The sequence below is a fragment of the Asterias amurensis genome, chromosome 14, assembly GCF_032118995.1.
Source record: "Asterias amurensis chromosome 14, ASM3211899v1".
Classification (NCBI taxonomy): Eukaryota; Metazoa; Echinodermata; class Asteroidea; order Forcipulatida; family Asteriidae; genus Asterias; species Asterias amurensis.
Window position 1 is genome coordinate 20,313,707 of NC_092661.1, and position 25,817 is coordinate 20,339,523.

At 35.8% G+C, this 25,817-nt stretch overlaps 1 protein-coding gene and 1 long non-coding RNA gene across 4 annotated transcripts in view; one reads left to right on the forward strand and one right to left on the reverse strand.

Moving 5' to 3' along the window:
- LOC139947079 (proto-oncogene tyrosine-protein kinase ROS-like) overlaps nt 1-14,203 on the forward strand; it is a 67,383-nt gene extending 53,180 nt beyond the window's left edge. The window contains exon 42 of the mRNA XM_071944916.1: nt 511-14,203. Coding sequence (XP_071801017.1) covers nt 511-1,190 — 680 coding nt within the window. The 3' untranslated portion in view covers nt 1,191-14,203. The remainder of the gene's footprint in view (nt 1-510) is intronic.
- A 274-nt stretch (nt 14,204-14,477) lies between these two features.
- Nucleotides 14,478-25,374, reverse strand: LOC139947082 (uncharacterized). Of its 3 annotated transcripts, none has more exons than XR_011787313.1 (6): nt 25,148-25,374; nt 24,298-24,395; nt 21,916-22,114; nt 19,627-20,088; nt 16,271-16,364; nt 14,478-15,955 (listed from the first exon to the last, which is right to left on the reverse strand). It is a non-coding gene; the product is annotated as an uncharacterized lncRNA (long non-coding RNA). The 3 variants fall into 3 exon arrangements; XR_011787312.1 differs by having other exon boundaries at nt 14,478-15,958; XR_011787314.1 differs by lacking the exon at nt 24,298-24,395 and having other exon boundaries at nt 14,478-15,958.
- Nucleotides 25,375-25,817: the final 443 nt, after the last annotated feature.

The following is a 25,817-nucleotide window of genomic DNA, read 5'->3' on the forward strand; positions in this document are numbered from 1 at the left end:
TATGCATATGTTGAGATACACCACGATAGAAGACTGGTCTTTGACAATTACCGATAGTGTCCAGTGTCTTTAAAGCACTGAAGATTTTTAGGTCTTCAGTTGATATTTCAATTACTGGAATGTTTCAGATTTTGAGCCACCCCTGAATATTTTTTATTTGAATATCAATGTATAAGTTATACTTGTTTTTCTACCCTTGCACTATTAAAGCACTGTATATTTGGTACTTTCCAAGTTCTGTTAAAAAAATCCACAGGCAATTCACTCAGGTGGGATTTGAACCACGACTGTTTCAATGCTAGAGTAGATCACCAATCAATGGACTATCTATCTACATCTGTATTACATGTTGCAGCTACATTGTAATGTGTTGAAATTATTGTACATACTATGACAGTTAATCAGCTGGCAATACTTCTGTTCTAGATTAGTAGGGATATTATTTTTATTTGTAACCAAAGCTGTACTTTGTTTGATATAAATAACAAACTGAGATGATTTAATTTTCAGGTGATTCTATCAAGTACCTACGATTAGGAGGAGGAGGAGCACAAGGCAATGAGGATTATCTACAACCTATGGATAGCGCACAATCACTTCATCGTAATGATAGTAGTGACAGCTTAGCAGAGGTCAAAGCAAGAGCAAGGGAGGATGCAAGGAGATATCAGGAACAGCAGGGACAAGATGCATACAGTACACAGGGTGCCAGACCAAAACCTAAACAGTCTAAACGAGACTCACTAGGGTTACCTCAGGAGAAGCGAGCTGATTTAGAACCACGGTACACAGCAGCACCATCATCATTCAGTAAAGCTACTGGTGCAAATGTGCCTAAACCAGAGCAGGTTACCAGGCAGGCAAGTGGTGCTGGTGCTACTGCTGCTTCAAGGGAGAAACCAACCTCTAAGAAGATGCCATTAAATATGAAAGGAAGTTGGGTAGACCCTGAGAAGAAGGCAAGAGGAATTCAGAAAGACAGGAAGATAAATAATCAACCTGAGGAGTCTAAGAGTCCAGTCACTGTAGTCAGTGTGGAAGAACCAGTTCTTCTAAGTAAACCATCCACTACACAAAGACAACGAGCACCTAACCCTTTCAGACAAGACTCTGTTGATGAGGCAGAGAGAAGAGATTATACAAACTGGCCCAAAACTATCCCTGAGGATCCATTTGTATTTGAAGTCTAATATATGCAATTGATGTAACTAACCTTTTTGGCGTTATTGGCATTGGTCACACATCAAATCAAGTTTCATTATTTTTCAAACTTGCCAAAAGTTGTCCTGATTTTATGCCCAATCAAAGTTTTGTGAAACTCATCACATTAACGTAGCTTATTCATCACATTTACAAAGCTAATACACACCCTAATGGGATAGACAATGAAAGCGTGCATGTGTGTACTCTCAGTGAGGGCGCTGTTTAGGTGTGTCATGTCATAAGCACAGGGTCTAATGTGCATTTTATCTATCCTATTTTGTTGTCGTGTTTATTCACATCGCAACATGAGACAGTTGTCACCAAACAGCACCAGTATTAGTTCTGTGTTTTAACTCCTGTAAATAAATTTGTCATAAAAGCAAATGAAGAGGTAAAGTTGGGCCTGATTATATTCCAGGAAACTTTATTAAATGCAAAGCAGCTCAATTTCTTTATTTCTACTGAATTCAAGTTATTTAATACCAATTAAAGAGATGCTGTATCGACAGCGGCTGTTTCTATGGGCATCTAATGCTTTAATACCCATAGCTGCTCATTTGCATATGATCTAAATATCTTAAGCATTACCTTATACATGTTTGTAGCAATGAAGTCCTTGGCAAGTTTTGAAACATCAAGTTGAAAATTACTCACATACTCAAGGTGCTCCAAATGAAATAATTAATAATTCGAAATTCAATATCAGATAAATTGTTTTATGCAACAAACTAACTTTTAACAGTAAATAATTGTACATAGCTTTTGCAGTTTTTTTTATACCACAACTGTTACAACGTTTTTGTCAAGTCTTCTACACATTGGGAAAAGTTAAAGGATTTACATAGGAGAAGAATTTCTTAAATTTGTAATTCATATATCTATAGTGTTCCGCTACTTAGAGGCAATATTTTAAGTACTTAAAGCCATAGGACACTTTCGGAACAGAAAAAAAGATCACAGATCTACAAATAACTTACAGGGTTTACAGAAGGTAATGGTGAAAGACTTATCTTGAAATATTATTCCATGAAATGCTTTACTTTTTGGGAAAACATTGAAACAATATCAATTCTCGATATTGAGAATTACGGATTTATTTTAAAGGCAGTGGACACTATTGGTAATTACTCAAAATAATTATTAGCACGAAACCTTACTTGGTAACGAGTAATGGGGAGAGGTTGGTAGTAAAAAACATTGTGAGAAACGGCTCCCTCAGAAATGGAGTAGTTTTCGAGAAAGAAGTAATTTTCCACGAATTTGATTTCGAGACCTCAAGTTTAGAACTTGAGGTCTCGAAATCAACCATCTAAACGCACACAACTTCGTGTGACAAGGGTGTGTTTTCTTTCATTATTATCTCGCAACTTCGACAACCAATTGAGCTCAAATTTTCACAGGTTTGCTATTTCATGCATATGTTGAGATACACCAAGTGAGAAGACTGGTCTTTGACAATTACCAATAGTGTTCACTGTCTTTAAACACACGTCATGACACGCGAAACGTGCAGAAAAACAAGGGTGGGTTTTCCCGCTATTTTCTCCCGACTCCGATGACTGATTGAGCCTGAATTTTCACAGGTTTGTAACTTTTTATATATAAGTTGTGATACACGAAGTATGGGCCTTGGACAATACTGTTTACCGAAAGTGTCCAATGACTTAATAACAGGAATGTGTTTACAGCAGTTGTTGTACTAATCTATTTGATGGTTGTGTTGCTTGCTTGTTGTGGGAAAATTACTTTTAAATTTAAATAATAATTCTATGTATGTGTGCTTATGAATATAATTTTTTCTAATTCACTTTTTATAACTGCACTGAATCAAGAATAATTATAGTAATACTTTGTGGGAATTAGTTTGTCTCTATGGTTTCCTTCCATGCCTTTCACCTCTGTGGACCCTGGTTTAAATCTTACCTCAGACCAGAGCTTTGCATTTGGATTGTGTTTTAATTTCCTACATGGTTGTCTGGGTTTCCTCCATTTATGGTTTTCCTCACATATCTAACATTGTGGTGTTCTTAATCCTGTTATTGGTACTTATTTTTTTGTGTATGTTTAATAATTCTGCAATTTTACCATTACTCTACATGTAGCATAAATTTATTATTAACTCCATGCTATTTTTATATTTACATTGTGTAGTATATTATCAATGTTTTTGGAAGAATGTTGTCTTTTAGAAATGCTGCTTAAACAACTCTCGTGTTTGATTGTGCTGTTCAATTTAATAGTTCATAGTTTTTGTCAAGCTAATCAAAAACATGCATTCATAGATATCTCAGACAGTTTCGCTATTCCTATAGGTGGATAGTGCATCATGTGGGGGGTGGGGGTGGTTAAACCTTTGATAATGCCCAGTATTTATAACCGGTTGTGAGCGGAGACTCCCCGCTAGTCTTGATGCAAGACGTTTCATGTTGCGGACTATACGCGCATGTGACGGATGTTGTACATGTTAATGTAACATGTACTGTACATACCATGGAGGTAGAAACATACAGAGCTCAAGCACTCGGAAACGGATAAGTTTATAGAGTTTCTTACTTTATTTTGCCTTTTATCCAAAAAGGTTTTCATGAATGGGAATAAAAGGGTAGCTACTAGTTCTTTCGTGGCCTGTTAAAAACTTGCATGGTCGAATTGCCATGTGATAAAGGCCCTTGCCTTCGTCTCGGGCCTTTATCACACAACATTTCAACCCTGCCTATTTTCAACCCTGCCTGCCTGTGAAAGAACTAGTCGCTACACATTTATTCCCTTATTTGGTACCAGTTGATATAGGCCTCTAGTCCACAAATGTCCTTGTGCAAAGTTAGCTTTTGTAGAGCCTGGTTTGATTTCCCTGAAGGACAGTAACCTTGCATGTGGATTGGGTTTTCAGTCCCTACAGTACTTGATTTAATGGGTTTTCAGTCCCTACAGTACCTGATTGAGTGGGTTTTCAGTCCCTACAGTACCTGATTGAGTGGGTTTTCAGTCCCTACAGTACCTGATCGAGTGGGTTTTCAGTCCCTACAGTACCTGATTTAATGGGTTTTCAGTCCCTAAAGTACCTGATTTGATGGGTTTTCAGTCCCTACAGTACCTGATTTAATGGGTTTTCAGTCCCTACAGTACCTGATTTAATGGGTTTTCAGTCCCTACAGTACCTGATTTAATGGGTTTTCAGTCCCTATAGTACCTGATTTAATGGGTTTTCAGTCCCTAAAGTACCTGATTTAATGGGTTTTCAGTCCCTACAGTACCTGATTTAATGGGTTTTCAGTCCCTAAAGTACCTGATTGAGTGGGTTTTCAGTCCCTAAAGTACCTGATTTAATGGGTTTTCAGTCCCTAAAGTACCTGATTGAGTGGGTTTTCAGTCCCTAAAGTACCTGATTTAATGGGTTTTCAGTCCCTAAAGTACCTGATTTAATGGTTTTCAGTCCCTAAAGTACCTGATTGAGTGGGTGTTCATTTCCTACAGTACCTGATTGAGTGGGTTTCTTAGACTTTGATGTCTTCAACATAATTACGGACAGGTATCTTAAATAATAATTAGAATATAATTGGCTTCTTATATATTGCTCATGTTCAACCCTCAGTGACGTTCATGTTGCTTCAACATTAATATTACACTTTATTTCATTCCTTAATTCATCTCAGCTCCCTTGCTGTAAACGAATCAGTCACGACACCTTATGGGCCAAAGTGACAGTCACTTTATTTCATTCCTTTATTCATCTCAGCTCCCTTGCTCTCAACCAATTAGCCATTACACCCTATGGGTCAAAGTCACAGTCACTTTATTTCATTCCCTTATTCATCTCAGCTCCCTTGCTCTAAACCAATCAGTCATGACACCCTATGGGCCAAAGTGACAGTCACTTTATTTCGTTCCTTTATTCATCTCAGCTCCCTTGCTCTTAACCAATCAGTCATGACACCCTATGGGCCAAAGTGACAGTCACTTTAGAGGATTCCTTAGTTTCAATACCAGAAAGATATTTTTATGCCTAGTGTTTTATATTATGTGTAAACCAAATGGTTTTTTTTGTATTGCATTTGATATTAACAATTTGTACATGCTGTTAACAAAAATTTGTAGTCTATTTTGTATATTCAAATTAAATAAAACCATTTTTTAACACTGACCTTGTACTCAGTATTTTGAACAGTAAAAACAAAAAATTAATATACAGTGCTACACACATCGGTGTATATGGGTAAAAACCAAAAATTAATATACAGTGCTACACACATCGATGTATATGGGTAAAAACCAAAAATTAATATTCTTTATCCCCGATGCAAATTTAACATCTATTAAATCTTTTGCAGTACCCGCTGCTAAAACATAGGATTCGAACTGCCTCTAGCTACCGGGCAATCTCGGTGGTCTAGTTGTTATGACACTGCTCTAGAATTGCAAAGGTCGTGGGTTCGAATCCCACCTGAGTAAAAATGCCTGTGATTTTTTTTTTTTTTCACAGGACTCGGGAAAGTACTGAGTATACAGTGCTACACACATCGGTGTATATGGGATTTTTATATCATATTTATTGAATTAATTTGTACTTAATGTCATTTATTTTACACACAAAGTCTCATTGTAGCTGATCTTGGCCCAAAATTTTAATTCATTAGTTGTTATCAGTTAAGCTAGGCAGAGCAGAAATGTGTACTACAGCAAATGTGAATTTTAAGATTTGCCACTGCAGTGTGTGTATCAATACTCATCTACTTAGAAGAACTTCTGGCAAGCAATCTACCAAGCCCTTCGTTTTGCTTGTAATCAAGCAGTGGTTGTGAAATAAGGCTTTATGACATTTATTGCTGTGTGTAATAAGTTAATGGATTGGAACATTCATGTCACTGTTTAATGTAGACTTGTGGACAAGTTGTTAAATCGGTTCCAAGCGGTGAGAGAGTCGAGTTGTGGCGGTGCTCTCGCGAGATCACTGCTTTCGCGCAAACTGCTGGCTCTCCGATATCTACTAGTAGATTTCTACTATTAGCAGTGATCTCGCGAGAGCACCGCCACAACTCGACTCTCTCATCACCGCGTGGGACCGATTAAACGACTTGTCCACAAGTCTATGTTTTATCATGACCTTTGATTTGTATTTTTCATGACAGTGTTCCCCAACCTGTTCTATGTACCACTCTCAGCGTTATTTAATCCTTTACAGAAAGGTCTCATTTCTAATTTCTTAAAGACACTTTACATCATTAGTATCCTGTCATTTTCAATAAACACATAGAACCAACCTGTGGTATTTGCATCAAAGTGATCGAATGTTACTCTGTGAGTAATTTGTAATAAATTGATGCTCAAATTGGGGAGCTTTCATATTGAAACTAAAACAAATTGTTGTGATAAATACTAATTGTGTCGTTAAGCACATTTGAATTACTAATTCCTACACAATAAACTCATTCAAAATAACAAGTTTTAGAGGGTGTCAATTTTATAGCTGAATCTTTGTATAACACTTGTTTTGTATATTAGTATTTTATATCAACTTTTATAAACTGTACCCATATTTCTGTTTACTACAATTTAATATTGTCTATTAATAACTCTTGTAAACTCATGTACTTTATAATATCATGACATTACTGTATAGTAAGAAGACATTAATCAAAATATTTTCCACATATGAATTTGTTTAACGCAGCCTCTCACTCCTAGCGTAGGTGCTAATGTTAAAAGGGAAATTTCAATACCTTCGTTTATCAATGGTCAAAGGATTTTTATCTTGTTTAAGTTCTCTCCGCACCATTGACCTATCTCCCTACTTCATATGGCTGCTCAATATTTTTTATAACCGAAATATAGTTATTTTACACAAGCATTTTTAATATTAACATGTGTCGGTGTATTTAACTGCAAGATTATGAGTACTATTGCATTAGAATCGTACTCTGTTCAATCAGATTGTCAAAACGAGACTAGTGCAAGAATAATTGCTTTATTTTTTACATATGAACCAAATGCAAGTTGGTATTAACAACTGCATCTCCTAAAAACAGATTGTCACCCATGAAGCAGCACCAAAGTCAACAGTGTCAGTTGTAAGCAAGGCTTGAATGAACGACCCCAGGGAAATTCAAGCTCAACTGAATGAAGGGTTGACACCTGTTGCATGTGAATCAATTGTGTAGATGATTTAGAACATGAAAACAACTGATGTTTCTACCAAATCTGTCCTGCAAATGCAACAAGGCTGTATGGCATTACGGATTTATCGAATTTTGCTAATGAAATGCAACAAGGCGTATTTAACAAACAGCATTGCGTATTCATAAATTTTGCCTGAAAATGCAACCAGGCTTTTTAATAGCACTTTGCTCAAGTCTTGCTCTTAAATGCAACAGGACTATAAAAGCCTTGCAAGTTTATAAGGCTAATTATCAAATTATGCTTGCGTATGCAACAAGGCGTACTTATAAATTTTTATTTATCAAATTTGGCCCCAAAAATGCAGCGACGTTTTAATCAAACTTTGCTTGAAAATGCAACAAGGCTATATATAGCCTTGCATATTTTATCCAGCAAAATGTGATGTATTATACATTTTCAAGCCAAATTTGATAGATTCACAAGGCCAAAGACTTGTTCACATTTTATTGCAAAATTTGACAAACTCAAAAGGCCCCTTGTACACATTTTCAAGCAAAATCTGATAAATTCACAAGGTTATATAGACTTGTACACATTTTCAAGCATTTTCAAGCCAAATTTGATAGATTCACAAGGCTGTAGACTTGTACACATTTTCAAGCATTTTCAAGCAAAATTTGACAAATTCTAGGCTTGTATACATTTTGAAGCCAAATTGGATAAATTCACAAGGCTTAAGCTTAAGCCTTGTATACATTTTCAAGCCAAATTTGACAAATTCTTTCAAATTTGAGAGATTCACAAGGCTATAGCCTTGTACACATTTTCAAGCAAAATTTGACAAATTCACTAGGGTTATAGCCTTGTACACATTTTCAAGCAAAATTTGACAAATTCACAAGACTATAGCCTTGTATACATTTTCAAGCAAAATTTGACAAATTCACAAGACTTATTTTCAAGCCAAATTTGATAAGTTAACAAGGCTATAGTCTTGTACACATTTTCAAGCATTTTAAAGCAAAATTTGACAAATTCACAAGACTATAGCCTTGTATACATTTTCAAGCAAAATTTGATAAGTTCACAAGGCCTTGTATACTTTTTCAAGCCAATTTGATAAATTCACAAGGCTATAGCCTTGTATACGTTTTCAAGCCAAATTTGACAAATTCACAAGGCTATATAGCCTTATATACATTTTCAAGCCAAATTGGATAAATTCAAAAGGCTTCAGCCTTGTATACATTTTAAAGGCAAATTTGATAAATTCACAAGGCTAAATATAGCCTTGTAAACATTTTCATGCCAAATTTGATAAGTTAACAAGGCTATGGTCTTGTACACATTTTCAAGCATTTTCACGCCAAATTTGACAAATTCACAAGCAAAATTAACAAGGCTATGTATACATACATAGCCTTGTATACATTTTCATGCCAAAGTTGATAAATTCACTAGGGTTATAGCCTTGTACACATTTTCAAGCAAAATTTCACAAATTCACAAGACTATAGCCTTGTATACAATTTCAAGCCAAACTTGATAAATTCACTAGGGTTATAGCCTTGTACACATTTTCAAGCAAAACTTCACAGATTCACAAGACTATAGCCTTGTATAAATAGCCTTGTATAAATTTTCAAGCCAAATTGGATAAATTTTCAAGCCAAATTGGATAAATTTTCAAGCCAAATTGGATAAATTCACAAGGCTATAGCCTTGTATACATTTTCAAGCCAAATTTGAGAAATTCACAAGGTCATAGCCTTGTATACATTTTCAGGCCAAATTGGATAAATTCACTAGGGTTATTTTCAAGCCAAATTTGATAAGTTAACAAGGCTATAGTCTTGTACACATTTTCAAGCATTTTAAAGCAAAATTTGACAAATTCACAAGACTATAGCCTTGTATACATTTTCAAGCAAAATTTGATAAGTTCACAAGGCCTTGTATACTTTTTCAAGCCAATTTGATAAATTCACAAGGCTATATAGCCTTGTATACGTTTTCAAGCCAAATTTGACAAATTCACAAGGCTATATAGCCTTATATACATTTTCAAGCCAAATTGGATAAATTCAAAAGGCTTCAGCCTTGTAAACATTTTCAAGCCAAATTTGATAAATTCACAAGGCTAAATATAGCCTTGTAAACATTTTCATGCCAAATTTGATAAGTTAACAAGGCTATGGTCTTGTACACATTTTCAAGCATTTTCACGCCAAATTTGACAAATTCACAAGCAAAATTCACAAGGCTATGTATACATACATAGCCTTGTATACATTTTCAGGCCAAAGTTGATAAATTCACTAGGGTTATAGCCTTGTACACATTTTCAAGCAAAATTTCACAAATTCACAAGACTATAGCCTTGTATACAATTTCAAGCCAAACTTGATAAATTCACTAGGGTTATAGCCTTGTACACATTTTCAAGCAAAACTTCACAGATTCACAAGACTATAGCCTTGTATAAATTTTCAAGCCAAATTGGATAAATTTTCAAGCCAAATTGGATAAATTTTCAAGCCAAATTGGATAAATTCACAAGGCTATAGCCTTGTATACATTTTCAAGCCAAATTTGAGAAATTCACAAGGTCATAGCCTTGTATACATTTTCAGGCCAAATTGGATAAATTCACTAGGATTATACCTTGTACACATTTTCAAGCAAAATTTTACAAATTCACAAGGCTTTAGCCTTGTATACATTTTCAAGCCAAATTTAAGTAGTTCACAAGGTTAAATATAGCCTTGTAAACATTTTCATGCCGAAATTGATAAGTTAACAAGGCTATGGTCTTGTACACATTTTCAAGCATTTTCACGCCAAATTTGACAAATTCACAAGCAAAATTTGACAAATTCACAAGGCTATAGCCTTGTATACATTTTCAAGCCAAATTTGATAAATTCACTAGGGTTATAGCCTTGTACACATTTTCAAGCAAAATTTAACAAATTCACATTTTGTTAAATTTTCAAGCCAAATTTGGAAAGTTAACAAGGCTATAGTCTCGTACACATTTTCAAGCATTTTAAAGCCAAATTTGAAAGATTCACAAGGCTATAGCCTTTTACACACTTTCGAGCAAAATTTGACAAATTCACAAGACTATAGCCTTGTATACATTTTCAAGCCAAATTTGACAAATTCACTAGGGTTATAGCCTTGTATACATTTTCAGGCCAAGTTCGATAAATTCACATGGCTTATATAGCCTTGTATACATTTTCAAGCCAAGTTTGATAAATTCACAAGGCTTATATAGCCTTGTGCACATTTTCAAGTCTTGTACACATTTTCAAGCAAAATTTGACAAATTCACAAGTCTTGTATTCATTTTTGAGCCAAATTTGATAAATTCACAAGCCTAAATATAGCCTTGTAAACATTTTCATGCCAAATTTGATAAGTTAACAAGGCTATGGTCTTGTACACATTTTCAAGTATTTCCAAGCAAAATTTGATAAGTTCACAAGGCTATAGCCTTGTAGACATTTTCAAGCATTTTCACGGTGAATTTGACAAATTCACAAGCACAATTTGACAAATTCACAAGGCTATAGCCTTATATACATTTTCAGGCCAAATTGGATAAATTCACTAGGGTTATACCTTGTACACATTTTCAAGCAAAATTTTACAAATTCACGCCTTGTACATTTTCAAGCCAAATTTGATAAGTTAACAAGGCTATAGTCTCGTACACATTTTCAAGCATTTTAAAGCCAAATTTGAAAGATTCACAAGGCTATAGCCTTTTACACATTTTCGAGCAAAATTTGACAAATTCACAAGGCTTATTTTCAAGCCCAATTTGATAAGTTAACAAGTACACATTTTCAAGCATTTCAAAGCAAAATTTGACAAATTCACAAGACTATAGCCTTGTATACATTTTCAAGCAAAATTTGATAAGTTCACAAGGCCTTGTATTCTTTTTCAAGCCAATTTGATAAATTCACAAGGCTATAGCCTTGTATACATTTTCAAGCCAAATTTGACAAATTCACAAGGCTATATATATAGCCTTGTATACATTTTCAAGCCAAATTTGATAAATTCACTAGGGTTATAGCCTTGTACACATTTTCAAGCAAAATTTAACAAATTCACATTTTGTTAAATTTTCAAGCCAAATTTGATAAGTTAACAAGGCTATAGTCTTGTACACATTTTCAAGCATTTTAAAGCCAAATTTGAAAGATTCACAAGGCTATAGCCTTTTACACATTTTCGAGCAAAATTTGACAAATTCACAAGGCTATAGCCTTGTATACATTTTCAAGCCAAATTTGACAAATTCACTAGGGTTATAGCCTTGTACACATTTTCAAGCAAAATTTGACAAATTCACAAGATGTATTCACAAGATTGTATACATTTTCAGGCCAAGTTCGATAAATTCACATGGCTTATATAGCCTTGTATACATTTTCAAGCCAAGTTTGATAAATTCACAAGGCTTATATAGCCTTGTGCACATTTTCAAGTCTTGTACACATTTTCAAGCAAAATTTGACAAATTCACAAGTCTTGTATTCATTTTTGAGCCAAATTTGATAAATTCACAAGGCTAAATATAGCCTTGTAAACATTTTCATGCCAAATTTGATAAGTTAACAAGGCTATGGTCTTGTACACATTTTCAAGTATTTCCAAGCAAAATTTGATAAGTTCACAAGGCTATAGCCTTTTACACATTTTCGAGCAAAATTTGACAAATTCACAAGGCTTATTTTCAAGCCAAATTTGATAAGTTAACAAGTACACATTTTCGAGCATTTCAAAGCAAAATTTGACAAATTCACAAGACTATAGCCTTGTATACATTTTCAAGCAAAATTTGATAAGTTCACAAGGCCTTGTATACTTTTTCAAGCCAATTTGATAAATTCACAAGGCTATAGCCTTGTATACATTTTCAAGCCAAATTGGATAAATTCACAAGGCTAAATATAGCCTTGTAAACATTTTCATGCCAAAATTGATAAGTTAACAAGGCTATGGTCTTGTACACATTTTCAAGCATTTTCACGCCAAATTTGACAAATTCACAAGCAAAATTTGACAAATTCACAAGGCTATAGCCTTGTATACATTTTCAAGCCAAATTTGATAAATTCACTAGGGTTATAGCCTTGTACACATTTTCAAGCAAAATTTAACAAATTCACATTTTGTTAAATTTTCAAGCCAAATTTGATAAGTTAACAAGGCTATAGTCTTGTACACATTTTCAAGCATTTTAAAGCCAAATTTGAAAGATTCACAAGGCTATAGCCTTTTACACATTTTCGAGCAAAATTTGACAAATTCACATAGCCTTGTATACATTTTCAAGCCAAATATGACAAATTCACTAGGGTTATAGCCTTGTACACATTTTCAAGCAAAATTTGACAAATTCACAAGACTATAGCCTTGTATACATTTTCAGGCCAAGTTCGATAAATTCACATGGCTTATATAGCCTTGTATACATTTTCAAGCCAAGTTTGATAAATTCACAAGGCTTATATAGCCTTGTACACATTTTCAAGCCTTGTACACATTTTCAAGCAAAATTTGACTAATTCACAAGTCTTGTATTCATTTTTGAGCCAAATTTGATAAATTCACAAGGCTAAACATAGCCTTGTAAACATTTTCATGCCAAATTTGATAAGTTAACAAGGCTATATATAGCCTTGTACACATTTTCAAGCATTTTCACGGTGAATTTGACAAATTCACAAGCAAAATTTGACAAATTCACAAAGCTATAGCCTTGTATACATTTTCAAGCCAAATTTGATAAATTCACTAGGGTTATAGCCTTGTACACATTTTCGAGCAAAATTTGACAAATTCACAAGTTTATTGGAGATCCCAGATTTCTTTGCAACGTTTGATCGAGGATGAGGTTGCATTTGCAATGAATGGTGAGGTCAACACACACAATGTTGTTCATTTTCCTTGTTGCATTTTTGTTTTCTTGGAAAATTTGGGTTAAATAAAAAAAAACACAAGGGGTAAGTCCATCAGTTTTACAAAAAAAAAATGAGTGTAAGTCCATTTTTATAAAATAAAATTTGAGTCAAAAATATAAAAAAAGATCTGTTTTATCAAACTTAGGCAAAAAATTTAATTAATCACAAGGGGTAAGTCCAGCTACCTTATTGGTCCTGATTGAACGCAACAGGTGTATTTAAATGGACTCGTAACTTTGTAATCAAGTTCACCATTGCAAGCACTATATTTAGGTTTAACATTTGGCCTTCTCTTTCTGGTAAGGTTCGTTTTAATTACAAAAAAATGTGCAGGGCTACCAATGTGCAGGTCCCAGGATACCAGCCCCCTAGGGACTGCTTCCGTTGGCTGCCCATTTGCGATAATACTGGCACCATCTTCAGGTGAGGAGCCTGAATGCACCCTTAACATCAACCATACAGCGTCCAAGGCTGGACGTAGGACCTCACCTGCCAGTGTCCAGGTCCCTTTAAATATTCAGACTTTTCCATGTTGTACCACCAACGATTACTAATTGATTCACAGGCACCACCAAGTTAGCGCAAAATGCATATGTGCTCCCTTGCTTGCTATAGTGTACTTATTTACAAGAAGTCAATTGTAAAGGGGTGTAAAAAAGAAAAATTATGACAACTAGAAAAGTATGTATATATATCAAACCAACACATTTAGAATAGCTTACTTATGAAAACAATAAATTGCTGGGCTGTTCATTTATGGTACTCAGAAGCAATGCAAAGATGTCTTGCTGATACTGATGTTTTCATATGTGTTTGCTCTCCTTTATACCCTGCAGCCTTCAAGATGTCAGCATGTGTGATTCCCTCCATACTTGGTTTCAGGAACTACTGGCAGGGAAAGGTCAAGTTAACATATAATTTGTATGCAATTGCAGGCCAACATCTTTGCCATGTGCGAAATCTCTTGCAGGGTAATTAACGACCCCTCCCAAGTGATATAAGTTTTTTTTTACAGTGTATTAAATACACATTTTCAAGCATTTTAAAGCCAAATTTGAAAGATTCACAAGGCTATAGCCTTTTACACATTTTCGAGCAAAATTTGACAAATTCACATAGCCTTGTATACATTTTCAAGCCAAATATGACAAATTCACTAGGGTTATAGCCTTGTACACATTTTCAAGCAAAATTTGACAAATTCACAAGACTATAGCCTTGTATACATTTTCAGGCCAAGTTCGATAAATTCACATGGCTTATATAGCCTTGTATACATTTTCAAGCCAAGTTTGATAAATTCACAAGGCTTATATAGCCTTGTACACATTTTCAAGCCTTGTACACATTTTCAAGCAAAATTTGACTAATTCACAAGTCTTGTATTCATTTTTGAGCCAAATTTGATAAATTCACAAGGCTAAACATAGCCTTGTAAACATTTTCATGCCAAATTTGATAAGTTAACAAGGCTATATATAGCCTTGTACACATTTTCAAGCATTTTCACGGTGAATTTGACAAATTCACAAGCAAAATTTGACAAATTCACAAAGCTATAGCCTTGTATACATTTTCAAGCCAAATTTGATAAATTCACTAGGGTTATAGCCTTGTACACATTTTCGAGCAAAATTTGACAAATTCACAAGTTTATTGGAGATCCCAGATTTCTTTGCAACGTTTGATCGAGGATGAGGTTGCATTTGCAATGAATGGTGAGGTCAACACACACAATGTTGTTCATTTTCCTTGTTGCATTTTTGTTTTCTTGGAAAATTTGGGTTAAATAAAAAAAAACACAAGGGGTAAGTCCATCAGTTTTACAAAAAAAAAATGAGTGTAAGTCCATTTTTATAAAATAAAATTTGAGTCAAAAATATAAAAAAAGATCTGTTTTATCAAACTTAGGCAAAAAATTTAATTAATCACAAGGGGTAAGTCCAGCTACCTTATTGGTCCTGATTGAACGCAACAGGTGTATTTAAATGGACTCGTAACTTTGTAATCAAGTTCACCATTGCAAGCACTATATTTAGGTTTAACATTTGGCCTTCTCTTTCTGGTAAGGTTCGTTTTAATTACAAAAAAATGTGCAGGGCTACCAATGTGCAGGTCCCAGGATACCAGCCCCCTAGGGACTGCTTCCGTTGGCTGCCCATTTGCGATAATACTGGCACCATCTTCAGGTGAGGAGCCTGAATGCACCCTTAACATCAACCATACAGCGTCCAAGGCTGGACGTAGGACCTCACCTGCCAGTGTCCAGGTCCCTTTAAATATTCAGACTTTTCCATGTTGTACCACCAACGATTACTAATTGATTCACAGGCACCACCAAGTTAGCGCAAAATGCATATGTGCTCCCTTGCTTGCTATAGTGTACTTATTTACAAGAAGTCAATTGTAAAGGGGTGTAAAAAAGAAAAATTATGACAACTAGAAAAGTATGTATATATATCAAACCAACACATTTAGAATAGCTTACTTATGAAAACAATAAATTGCTGGGCTGTTCATTTATGGTACTCAGAAGCAATGCAAAGATGTCTTGCTGATACTGATGTTTTCATATGTGTTTGCTCTCCTTTATACCCTGCAGCCTTCAAGATGTCAGCATGTGTGATTCCCTCCATACTTGGTTTCAGGAACTACTGGCAGGGAAAGGTCAAGTTAACATATAATTTGTATGCAATTGCAGGCCAACATCTTTGCCATGTGCGAAATCTCTTGCAGGGTAATTAACGACCCCTCCCAAGTGATATAAGTTTTTTTTTACAGTGTATTAAATGCACATTGATTTTCTGGATTTTCAAACCATTATTTACCCTTTGGGTGGGGGGGGGTTAAAGTAGATCATATTACTTTGTGAGAAAGTTGTTATATTCAGAGCAACAGGTACAATTATTTTAGAGCTCAATTTTGGACTTGGGTGTATATTAAAAAAGTATTTTCTGTGAATTCACCTTTTACTGGAGCGTGAGAGCTCCTGTATTAGAGGCTGGTCTTAGACATCTAATTGTTGACATAGTAGATGTCACTGGAGATTCAAAAGCCTCACTGCAACAAAAACAGTTTGCAACATTTAAATTTTTAAAGTAAAGAAAAAGTAAAATAAGTAAAACAAATTTGTTATGGTATAATCACAAGCAAATACCTTTTCAAAATGTCCACAGATTTGCATTAAAGGGATGCTGCAGTGAATTAAAATAAAACAGTTAATTTTGCTGTAATTTATTTCTGATATATGTATTGAACATCAATAAAATGTGTTTTGTTTTTTCCCCGACATATCTGACATGCGTAATTAGCGAATAAGTCATGCCCCCCTCCTTTTGTGGATTGTTACCGCCCCCCTACCATCGACGTCACGTCGGGAATTCAAACATATTGTCGGCAAAAAGAGTCTGGTCCCTAACTACACGCACCTATGTACCAGGCCACACAGTGCACACGTCACGCAGCCAGGGGGCCCGACGGCTCGGGTTCCCGACATGACATAACGTTTATGCAAATAAAGGCTCCCTTTTAGGGGCGGGGTGGGTTCCCCTAATCTCTTGAAAACCATTTATAAAATACTTGCGCATTTAATAAAAAATAGAAACAAATATTTCAGGTTTAAAAAGTCATGTTTAATCGTTCAATTTATTTAAAAAAAACACTGCAGCCACACTTTAAACTTACAGGGTTTGAAGATAATGATAGTAGAAAGTTTCCCTTGAAGTATTACTTACTGAGGAGCTGCAGTTTTTGAGAAATGAGAAAAACACAAAAAAAATGTTTTTTTTCTCAGTGAGAATTATTTTAGCATGTAAAAACTGAGACGTAATTTGTTTTGTGATTGTTTGTCTCAAAAACTACAGCACCTCAGTAAGTAATACTTTAAGACAATCATTATCTTAAAACTGTGTAAGTTTAATGTTTTTCTGTGGGCACTGGTTTTGTCTTAGAAAAAAATACCTCGACCCCTTAAAACAGCAACATTCCAGCTGGCTGAACACAGGCAGTCCAGCAGTTTAATCAAAATTAATTTGGGCCAAAGTTGAAAACCAAGTCCAGCATTTTTTTAAATTCAAATATGCAAGTTTGCCCCAAAACTAGGCTAAAAGCCACTCTAGGTGTTCTACATCTCGACACAGCCACAGTATAAGGATGAGAACAGGCAGAAAGCCTGGTCTCACGCTCAAAGACCCTGACAGGAAGAACAAGGTTGGATAGACTGGTGGAACATTTTCCATGGAAATATCTGTAAAACAGACAGAGGTTGGCTACGACCTTCTGTGAGAAAGGGGCTGAGTGTAGATCCTAACTCTTCTCCAACCAGGTTAACAATGCGCTTCTGCACTCGATCTAGTAAGGATAAAAGGCAGGCAGAAGCTCCAGCCCAAATATGGCAACAGTTTTTCCATGAGGGGACGTATAGTTGTCTTGTACAGGTAGAGAAAAGCCTCATGAGGTAAGAACTTCCAAGCTCAATACAGACATTCTACCCGCATGGAAGCACTCTTGGCCCGTCAAGCTTGACTCTTGACTCTTGGCCCGTCAAGCTGGAGATGTCAAATCCAACCAGGAGCAAGTGTGATACCTCGGGCAATACTGACGAACCCATATGAACGGAGGGAAATGTACCATCTCTAGAGCAAGAAAGTGACAGTAGTTTAGTTTTCTTAGAATTGAAGGTTACCATCCAGCTGTTTCCCCAATTCAGTGCGTTCTCTAATTAATCATTATTGAGTGAGGCACCCACCTCACCACGAGAAGTGCTAGCAGAGTTTAAGGAAATACAGTAGAGGGTAGAACCATCATCATACATGGCAAGGTGAGACCAATTTACGTCAGGTAAAATCATTAATGAACACAACAAACAGAGTAGTCTCACAGTTTGATCAAATTTAGGACTAAATTTTAAGAAAATTAATAGGGGTGATCCCAACAGTTTTATAAATTCTTGCCAAAATTTGACAAAACTCCTGGACTTACCCATTGTAAATTTTTGGAATTTTTTAGGCCAAAGTTTGGTTGAGCTGCTGGAGTTATTTTAGAAAGATCACAAAGGGGTAAGTTTAGCAATAACATCACATTCTGGTAATAAAAAAAAGGAAAATAAAAATGGTAAAGTCCAGCAGTTTGCTGAAACTCCGGGGGAAAATAAAAGAAACTACCACAAGGGTAAACCAGCAGTTGGATACAATTTAGGTTTTAAATTGATAAAATCAAAAGGGGAAAGTTCAGCGGTTTTATCAAATGTTTGTCCAAAATTGAGAAAAATAACACAAGGGGTAACTCCAGCAGCTCAACCAAACTTTGGCCTAAAAAATTCAAAAAGTTTACAAAGGGTAAGTCCAGGAGTTTTATCAAATTTTGGCGACAGATTGATCATGTGCAAAATCTAACCCTAAACCCCCTCAGTTGTCAAATGTGCATTCAGAGTGGCTCAGTAATTTCTCCCAGGCTTTTTACCCAAGTGGACCTTGGTTCAAATCTTGCACCAGAACCACGTGGACTGGCTTTTCAATCCCTGTATGATTGCGTGATGTTTACCTATTTTGAGGTTTTCAAATGACATCTAAAACTGACATTTCTTCATAATTTTTGTAACAGACAGGTTTCTTCAGAGCTGTGGGTCACAGTGCCTGTTACTTGTTGCGGGTCCCTTTGTTTCCATAACCAGAAACATAAAGCTATAAACTGCTGATAATATGTCAGTTGTTCACAGAGGGCCCAATTTCTTGGCTCTGCTTACCATAAGCAAAACAATTGCGATTTTCAAAGCAAGAATTCTGCACTAACGTATTTCACAGGTTAGCATTTGACCACCGCTCACACACTAAGCTGTGATCTTAAAAGATTTGGGTACACTTTGTAACACAAAACATAATGTCCATAGATTTACATAAACTTACTCAGTTGAAGATAATGATGATAGAAAGCTTCCCTTAAGTTTTTGATAAATGAGTAAAAAACAAGTCACAAACATAATCTTCTCACATGAAAATTATTTTGCATGTAAAAACGTATTAAACAGTTAAAGTAAGTTATGGTAAAATACCATAACTGGGAATATGTTTTTACATGTTAAAACTGAGACTAAAATTATTTTTGCGACATTATTTTTATACTCATTTCTCTTACACAACAGCACCTCTCAGCAAGTAATTTTTTAAGGGAAGCCTGCTACTATCATTATCTTCAAACAGTTTAAGTTTAATGTAAATATGTGGACATTGTGTAAAAAGTACCCAGAGCCTTTAAGCCAGAATACATTATGCCCTGTTGATTTAGTTGATCTAATATCAAAGTACGCCCCTTAGGTAATACCCACCTTCCAGTCAAGCAACGGCTTCGTAATGAAGACATCCATGGTGTTAGTAGGCAGTTGATGGTTCTGTCTCAGGGCTCGTAAGGTGTGCACCACACTACTCTGTAAGTCAGTCTGTGAGACCCTTAGGTAATACCCACCTTCCAGTCAAGCAACGGCTCCGTAATGAAGACATCCATGGTGTTAGTAGGCAGTTGATGGTTCTGTCTCAGGGCTCGTAAGGTGTGCACCATACTGCTCTGTAAGTCAGTCTGTGAGACCCTTAGGTAATACCCACCTTCCAGTCAAGCAACGGCTCCGTAATGAAGACATCCATGGTGTTAGTAGGCAGTTCATGGTTCTGTCTCAGGGCTCAGTAGGTGTGCACCATACTACTCTGTAAGATATCGTCTTTCTTGAATTGTAGCATGTATTCACAATCTGACCAGTCAATCTGAATGGCATCAGCTCAGGAACCAGCATAAACTAAAAATGAAAGACAAACTAGATTATTATATACGGATTCCTCTAATCTGATTCGTTAAAAATGAAGTCATTGAAATAGCTGGGCCCCCTTTTTCTATCAAAATGACATGATAGTTAACTGTGCCAGGGGCACAACCATCGACTGTGCCCGCCCTGAAAATAACTGAATAGTCACAAAATAGGTCGATTGTGTGTGTAATGTACGACTAGAGATCCGTGTCACGATGCGAACTAACTGTGACCTTTCTTTGCAAACGACCTTTCACTGTAGTCAGTTGTGATTTAGACGAATCTATATAATTATTCTATAAATAAAAGAAATATTGACTGCTTAATAATGTTGCAAGGTTAAAATCATAGGCTGTCGCTGATGACAAAGCCCTCAGCCTCGCTTCGTGCATAGTCATGGTTTTGACATCGACATCACCTTGGGCCTATAATTTTTACTGAGCCCCTCATAGCAGCCAATATTTGTATTCTAGTCAATTAGTGGTACAGCTATAATATTGGACTAGGCTTTGAATATGCTATGGTAATGATCGATAGATTCAAGTAGACGTCCTGGTATTACAGATTGGGTTGATGCCATGGCAAGGGCTAAACAGCAGTAGGAAAAGGTTTCTCGCAAAAATACCATTCCTTTAAAGGCAGTGGACACTATGACTATTGGTAAGTACTCAAAATAATTGTTAGCACAAGAACTTACTCGGTGACAAGCAATCAGTGGCAATGGAGAGTTACTGTATTTTTTTGAAGCAGTTAGCCTTGCTGGTTTTGAACCCACAACCTTTTGATTGCAAGTCTTGCAGTCTAATTAATTGACCACAGTGACCTTATTGCTTCTAGGGGAACCATGAACCCTGGATGGATATGTACGGAGGACGAAAAGTGGCCATCTGCTTTTCTGGTATCAGAATTGCAGAAAAGCAGATTTTATGAGTTTTTTATATAAATTTTTCTCCTTTTCTACAACCAGAAAAGCAGATTGAACGTTTTGTGAAAATACATTTTCTGTTTTTCTACTTTTCTGTTACCAGAAAAGCAGTTTTTACTTTTTATCCTAATGCTGGCAGACAAAAAGTGGCCATTTGCTTTTTTGCTTTCAAAGGACCGCCCGTGAAGGTTTTGGTTTATTGAACACGTCCAAACGTGAACCACAAGAAGGGAAACTGACCGTGTATTTTTCGTAATAAGAGAATCCTATTGGATGGTAGTTGTGAAACCTCCACTGGCGTATTTCCTTTGAGATGCTGCGTTGCCTGCGAGGTCTTCACAAAAGTGATTCTTCGAGTACCGACTGACTGACTTATGTGATTGGTTCCCCAACACAAACACAGTTCAGCAATCATGCATTTTGCGCATTTTATGGTTCCTTCCACGAGCTGTCCTTTGAATGCCACTTTTCGGCCACATAGGGAAAATACGATTTTCCGGTATCTGAAAGGAGAAAAGGAGATGGGCACTTTTCGTCCGCCAGAGTAAAATTTGCTCTCTAGGTGGATAAAAGCAAAAAAATAGAAAATTGCATTTTCACGAAAACGTAAAATCTGCTTTTCAACTATTCTGATAGCATAAAAAGCAAATGGCTACTTTGCGTCCAACAGCATTAGGATAAAATTAAAACCTGCTTTTCTGGTAACAGAAAAGTAGAAAAGTAGAAAATGCATTTTCACAAAACATTCAATCTGCTTTTCAGGCAGAAAAGTAGGAAAGGAGAAAAATTCATATACAAAAAAAACCATAAAACCTGCTTTTCTGCTATTCTGATACCAAAGATGGGATGGCCACTTTTCGTCCTCCATAGATATGCCACTGTATTATACTTACTCTTATGGCAAGGAAACTGATGAGCAAAGCAATGACGTCAGACAGCATGTGGAAGGATTCTGACACTAAGGCCAGTGACTTAGTGATGTTACCAGTTACAAGCTCTACTACGAAGAAGGTTTTCGTCAGTGTCATCATCACTAAAAAGCGACCGCTCTTTCCGTTGTAGCGAGCAATAACTCAACCTTTCTTTGACTATCTGTGAAATAATAAAATATTCAAAATGTACTAATTAATACAATCTTGTTGAACTAAAGGAATTCGGTCATTTAATAAATAACAGTTATGAAATGAGTAAATGGAGTATTAATTGAATCTTTTCCCTTTTTAAAAATCATTCCCAACTGGGCTGGGGTATTGTGCATTACAGCAATCATTAATAACAGTTAAATTGAATTCTTACTCTCCCATTCTCCACGGCACATACAGTCTTCTTGTGCGTAATTCATGTTATGTCAAATTGTGAATGGAACTGTGTGTTGTTACTGTAAGCGACTCCATGGCCACGCCTGTGCCGAGGTGCAGATAGCTTTGAAGTTTACCTGTAATCTATAAAGGTGTATCGCACAGTGTCGATACAACTGATTCCATTTGTTATTTTGTGCTATGCTTCAAAACAAGTTTACAAGAAAGGTCAACTGGAACGTAAAAGTTCAAATTAGTGCCACAATATTCAAGCCTTCTTAATACTGCTAACCTTGACCGCCATGAATCAATAAATAATAAAAGAGGCAGAATTGCGCAGAACGTTTTATTCATAGTCATATTACAACTTGCAAACCCTAGTCCATCAATTCAAGAAACTGACTCGATGTGGCTGAACTCCGGTGTTTTTTTATTATAATTAAACCCCCGACTGGTGGCACTTAAGACACTGACTGGTGGTGGTGTAACGGCGTAAAAAGGCCCACTAATAGGAAATTCCCTGGTTCTAACGAAAAGTCGCAAATCTACTTAAAAACTGGGACGGAAAACAAAATCTTGCTCTTAAACAGTGATTTATTTACTTAACTCCAATAATAGTAACAGCCAAAAAAACAGAACTCAAAATTAATTTGCCAAGAAATAAAACAACACGAATTGTGACTTTCTCAAACAAGATTAATTGGTTCTCAAAAAAAAATGCTTTAAGATCAAAAAAAGAAAACAAAACAACTTGAAAAAACACTTATGCGATAAAAAAAAACCTTGAAAGACTGATTCGAATTGGAGTAAAAACAACCCCAAAACAACGATAAAAAACCAACGAGAAAAACCGAAAACCCACACAGCACTAAACAGTGAATTGCTCTAAAAATACAGAATTAACATAGACCTGTAAAATACAAAAGAAGAGATACAAACAAGTGATTAAATATAGTTACTGGGAAACAACTTAATTAACAGTTATACATACAGATATAAAATGCATTCAACCAATTAAGCCTTGTCAGCAGACAACACTTAATCCAGCCACAAGGAAATCCCAACCAAACATGTGGTGTTTACCTAATTACAAGAAACATGAAAACTCTGTCAACTTAAACTGAACAATCTGTTACCAGGCAGAACTTAATACACTCTAGAGCCTCTTTTATCTCCACCCAACTCACATAAAGAAAAACATTAAAAAACTTCTTTCCTATAAAACATAAAAGACTTTACTCTTATACTAAATAGCCTGGCACTTGCCTCTGATAGCAAAACAAAAAGGGTTACTTTAGTTATTACACATAACCAAAGGCTATCTTAATGTCCAGCCTCAACTGACCATATAGCTCACTAATCTGCAGGGCATGGAAGTAATTAGCCCACCAGATGGATGGAATGTAAACAAGCCCACACAGGGTCTACTGGGCTACATAGGAGGGTTTTTTTTCCACAGTGATCAATAAGTGAACAGATTTTATAAAACACAACAGTAGCTTTTAAAAACAATAATGGAAGTTTGATCACAACACTGTTGGCCAGTATTTTCAAACGAAACATCTGACAAATACAAAAAAATAAAATATAAATGATAACTCAATACACCTACATCAAAGAAGAAACAAATTAATGTGTGAATTTCACATCCAAACAATGGGGGAAAATAAGCAGAGACCAAAATACTAAAACTCAAACAAAAACCAAACTAGCCATGATAATTTCTCCTGAACCATTTCATAATGAAAAATCTACTACAGCAAATCTTAAAATTAAATAAGCTCCTCTGCAAACACTTCAAAATCCCCCAAAAAGTTAGTTTCACCCCAGAAAGGAAAACTTAAAAGGTTGTGAATTGTTCATAAAACAATAAAAAAACAACACCTGAATTTTTGTGAAGTAATAGTAGACATCATTAAAGATCCATTTTATACAATGCAAAAATAAGTAAATTCAATATAAAGACAAGAAACTCACCAGATTATTGAGCAGATTACACGGATGGGCAGGAGTGTCCAGAAAAGTACATGCATTGTCTTAGCTGCCTAACTGCTCACTGACCTCATGGCTTTGGTCTACACCGACAAGACAATGCTTTAGCCACAATTAAGTCAGGGCACAAATGTAAATAATAGTCTGGTGCAATCTCTACCAAAAAATAGCTTTAGGGCAAGGAAGTTATTCTAGGAATGTACTCTCATCAACAGGTGGAATTAATCAAGTTATACATGTAATGGCTCTGAAGCAAAAACTTTCGAAGTAACAATCCACCACTCTACAGTGGCAGCGCTATATTATTTTTATATTGAATACGGAATACGACCTGCGTTATATGTGTACAGTGAGTGAGTGTCCACCAAAGATTATAATAGAGCGCCGCAAGGAGCAAGATGCGGAACTGATGCTTTATTATCTATTGGATTGTTGGAACGTGAAATATGCATGGACGCCATTTCAGCAAGTGAATATTTTGTTTCCCATTGATAGGAATGGTCATTGTCTGCACTAATCTGCACTGATCTACTGATCTACAACTTTTATCAAAAGAGTTACTTGCCGAAATGGCGTCCAATGTGATTTCACATTTCAGCCCGAGTTCCGCATCTTGCGCCTTGACTTGATGCGCTCAATCTTTGGTGTCCACGTGTGTGTGTGATTGCGTATTGTCTCTGAATTACCACCCGGTCCCTGGCCTTAGATTATAATATTTGGTTTGATTAAGTAGTTCCTAAACATAATGAGACTTACTCCTAGAACTATTTCGGTTTCGTCCGGCTATCGTCTGGGGGACGAAACCGAAATAGTTCTAGGAGTAAATGAGACTTACCTTCTTGTTTTCTGCTTTCGTCGGCACTTCGAAGTAAGCATTTGTTCGCTAAATTGGTGTGGCCCAGCTATCTTTCTGTGGACGTCACCTTGTTTGCACACCAACAAACTGTGGACTGTTGACTTTGTGTGGACATACACCGGGTCCACACAATGTTTTTGGCCTATTTTATTTAATAACTGAAAATAATATTATTCCATTGTTTTTAGTTTGGTCCACACAGTGAAGGAATGTCTGTAAAAATCAAAACAACACTGTGTGGACTGCAAACCCATCAATGTCGCCCTCTTTTGACTTAGTAGTGTGTGTGAAAATGTATTATGTCATAATGTCGCCCTCTACTGATGGATCATGAATGAGTGAACTACTAAGTAATAAGGCCTGTTAAAAATTAATGGCTGGTAAAGATGAAGTTATAAAACAATTTTAATGAGTCATTTAGATGTTGAAAAACAATTCTCTGATAAAAAAACACGGTTCGAATGAATAAAGGTTCTGTAACACATTGTGTGTTTTATTTCTCCGTGTGGGTCTATCATAATAATTTTACAAAAGCTGAGCAGAAGCGGAGCATATCCATGGTGTTTAGACAATAGTTAAAGCTGAAGTTTTGTGCAATCACCTGTGTATATCTTAAAATAAACATGGAATCCAAGAATTTGCGTCATTT